A 2,633-nucleotide genomic window follows, 5' to 3' on the forward strand; every position below is an offset into this window, starting at 1 on the left:
ATAGCGGCCAAGGCATGCTCAAACCCCAGGCTGGGGCGCACCATCACTGCCCTGGGGGGAGGCTCCCATGCGGGGTGCCCTGTCCTCAGCTCCTCTCCATCCCCCCCAGGGAAGTGTTCGAGCCAACGGTGGAGAGAGGCGAGCTGGTGGTCAGATACCGCGTTCGCAAGTCTTACAGTCGCCGGACCACTGAAGCCACCTGTGAGTGAACCTCCTGCCTCCCGGCCCTGGTCTGGAGTCAGAGTCAGCGACTCGGGCCTGCTGGGCTTCTGTCGGTGCGGTGCGGGACCAGATTTTTCTGACGGCCTTGGGCTACCGCCGGAACCCCAGAGCCTAAGAACAATTGTGGATCCACACAGACACTTAGAGAACAGGGTCTTTGACACAGGAAATCTCAGAAACAGCAAAACTCAGAGCCACAAGACCTGAACGTGTAATCATGGTAGTCATAGCGATAAAGAGGAGGAGGAGGGTGAAGATGCCGGCATGGCTGTGACGTGCTGCTGAGGTGGCAGGTGGCACGCTAAGTGGGTATAGTGGCCCGGTGCGATCCTCGCCATTCCACTGCCGAGAGACCCGTGCACACAGCGGTTGACTAACTTGTTCACGGCCGCAGAGCTTGCAAGGTGGAGAACTGTCCTCGAACCCGGGCAGATTCACTCTGAGATGCGCTATCTTCGCTGCCTGTTGGAATTACAGAGCATTCGGGAGGGGAAACTGATCTTGGCCGAAAACACTACAGGCTGAGTACGATAATCCCTTGAAAGTCGTAGAATCTTAGAACTACAGACTCAGGAAGAGGATTGGAGAGTTATGAGGGGCTCCAGTTAAGGAGGGACCTCAGAGGCCCCCCAGCCCCGCCAAACCTCTTCATCTTTCCGGTTGGGAAAACTTAAATCCAGAACGGAAGGGAGGGCTGGGTCTCCCCTCGTGCAGCCTGAGGACAGTCAGGTCCCCAGAGAGATGACCGGAAGGGGCTGGGAAAGACATTCGCGAGGCAGAAGGGGAGCAGGAGGTCACAGTGACCTACTGGGTAACACGAAACAGCAGTTCCCGAAGTGTGATGTGAGTCCCTCGGGGTCCCGAGACCTGTGCAGGGGTTTCTTAAGGTCAGACACTTTGTGTGCCCTTTGCACGGTCGTTCTCTCCCGAGCGTTCCGCGGGGGTCCCCAGAGGCTCCCCAACCTGGGATGACATCGTCATGGTGATGGAGTGTATGCTTGTGTTTCCTTCTGTTTCAAAATTCCATCTGTCTGATTTTGAAGACAGATGAGTGCCCCCTCTCCGTAACCCACCTATGCAAAGGTTTGAGTGACCGCACAGAGTAAAACGAGTAAGTTACGGCTGTGCACAGCCCAAGTTATCTCATAGACATCATATTACGGGAAGAAGGCGGGCATGAAAGAGAACATGCTACGTGATTCCCTTGGTTGCAAGCAAGTGGAGGAGACTGATTTGTGGTAGGAAGAGTCAGAGGGGTGCCCCCACGGAGGGCCGGCCATGTCCTGACCCTGACCTGAGTGCTGGTGTTCGTTGTGTGTAGTTTTTGCACAACCCAAGGGGCTGCCGACCTACCACTTATGCACATTACACCTCAATAAGAAATAAAGGGGGGGCATGGTGGCACAGCGGGTTGGAGCGCACACTGTGATGCTGGCCAGGGCCGTTCCAATGCGAGTTGGATCCCCGGCCCTAGAGGTGCGCCACAGGGCACAGCAGACCTCTCCTTTCTCCCCGCTGCTCCCTCAGCAGTGTACCTCATAGACCTGCCTGTTCTGCTCCCCACTCTGTCTCTGGTGAATTCTCTCACGACCCTGCACCTCTGGGCTGCACCCCAGTTCTGAATGCATAAATAAATACAATCTTTAGGACAAAAAAATGGAAGTAAAGGGATATATTTTTTTTAAAGATTTATTTATTTATTCATACAGAACTGGGATACAGGCCAGAGATGTGGAGGGTGAGAGGATTCACCAGAGACAGAGTGGGGAGCAGAACAGGCAGATTGACGAAGTACACTGCTGAGGGGAGCAGCGGGTGGGTCAGGAGAGGTCTGCTGCGCCATGTGGTGACCTCCGGGGCAGGCGGGAATCGAACTCATGCGGAAGTGGCTTTAGCTTTAACCCACTGCACCATCAAGGAGGTCCGTAAAGGGATATTTTAACTACTGGTATGGCAGGATGTCCATCAACCAGGTACCCACTGGAAAAGATTACGTGCCAAACTTTATTTTTTTTTTCTGAGTTCATTTTTTAAATACATTTTTTAACTTATTTTTAAGACAACAATGAGGTTTACATTGTTGTTCACATGTTAGAAGTATAGGATCTCCTCCTCAGGCGTTGTTACCACACTGTACCCAGTACCAAGACACCTGTAGTCCTCCACCACAGCCCATTTTGCTCTCTTTCAATTTCCCTCAGGTAGCTTCTACAGTCAGCTTTCTAGGGTTTCTTCTTAGTCTGGCTTTATCTGATCTTCTATTGGGTTTCTCTATATTCCATATGTAACTGACACCGCTGGTATTTGTCTTCCCCCTTCTGACTTATTTCACCTGGCATCATCTCCTTCAACTCCATTCATGTACCACAAACAGCAAGCGTTTAGCTTTTTGATTGCTGAGTAATATTCCA

General features: G+C 52.3%; 1 protein-coding gene across 1 annotated transcript in view; it reads left to right on the forward strand.

Annotated features, from left to right (window-relative positions):
* The window catches only part of AXL (AXL receptor tyrosine kinase), a 29,676-nt gene that overhangs the window by 17,240 nt on the left and 9,803 nt on the right, over positions 1 to 2,633 (forward strand). The window contains exon 10 of the mRNA XM_012733732.1: positions 34 to 201. Coding sequence (XP_012589186.1) covers positions 34 to 201 — 168 coding nt within the window. The remainder of the gene's footprint in view (positions 1 to 33; positions 202 to 2,633) is intronic.

This window comes from Condylura cristata, unplaced genomic scaffold, assembly GCF_000260355.1.
Source record: "Condylura cristata isolate star-nosed mole 26May11 unplaced genomic scaffold, ConCri1.0 scaffold00041, whole genome shotgun sequence".
NCBI classification, from domain to species: Eukaryota; Metazoa; Chordata; class Mammalia; order Eulipotyphla; family Talpidae; genus Condylura; species Condylura cristata.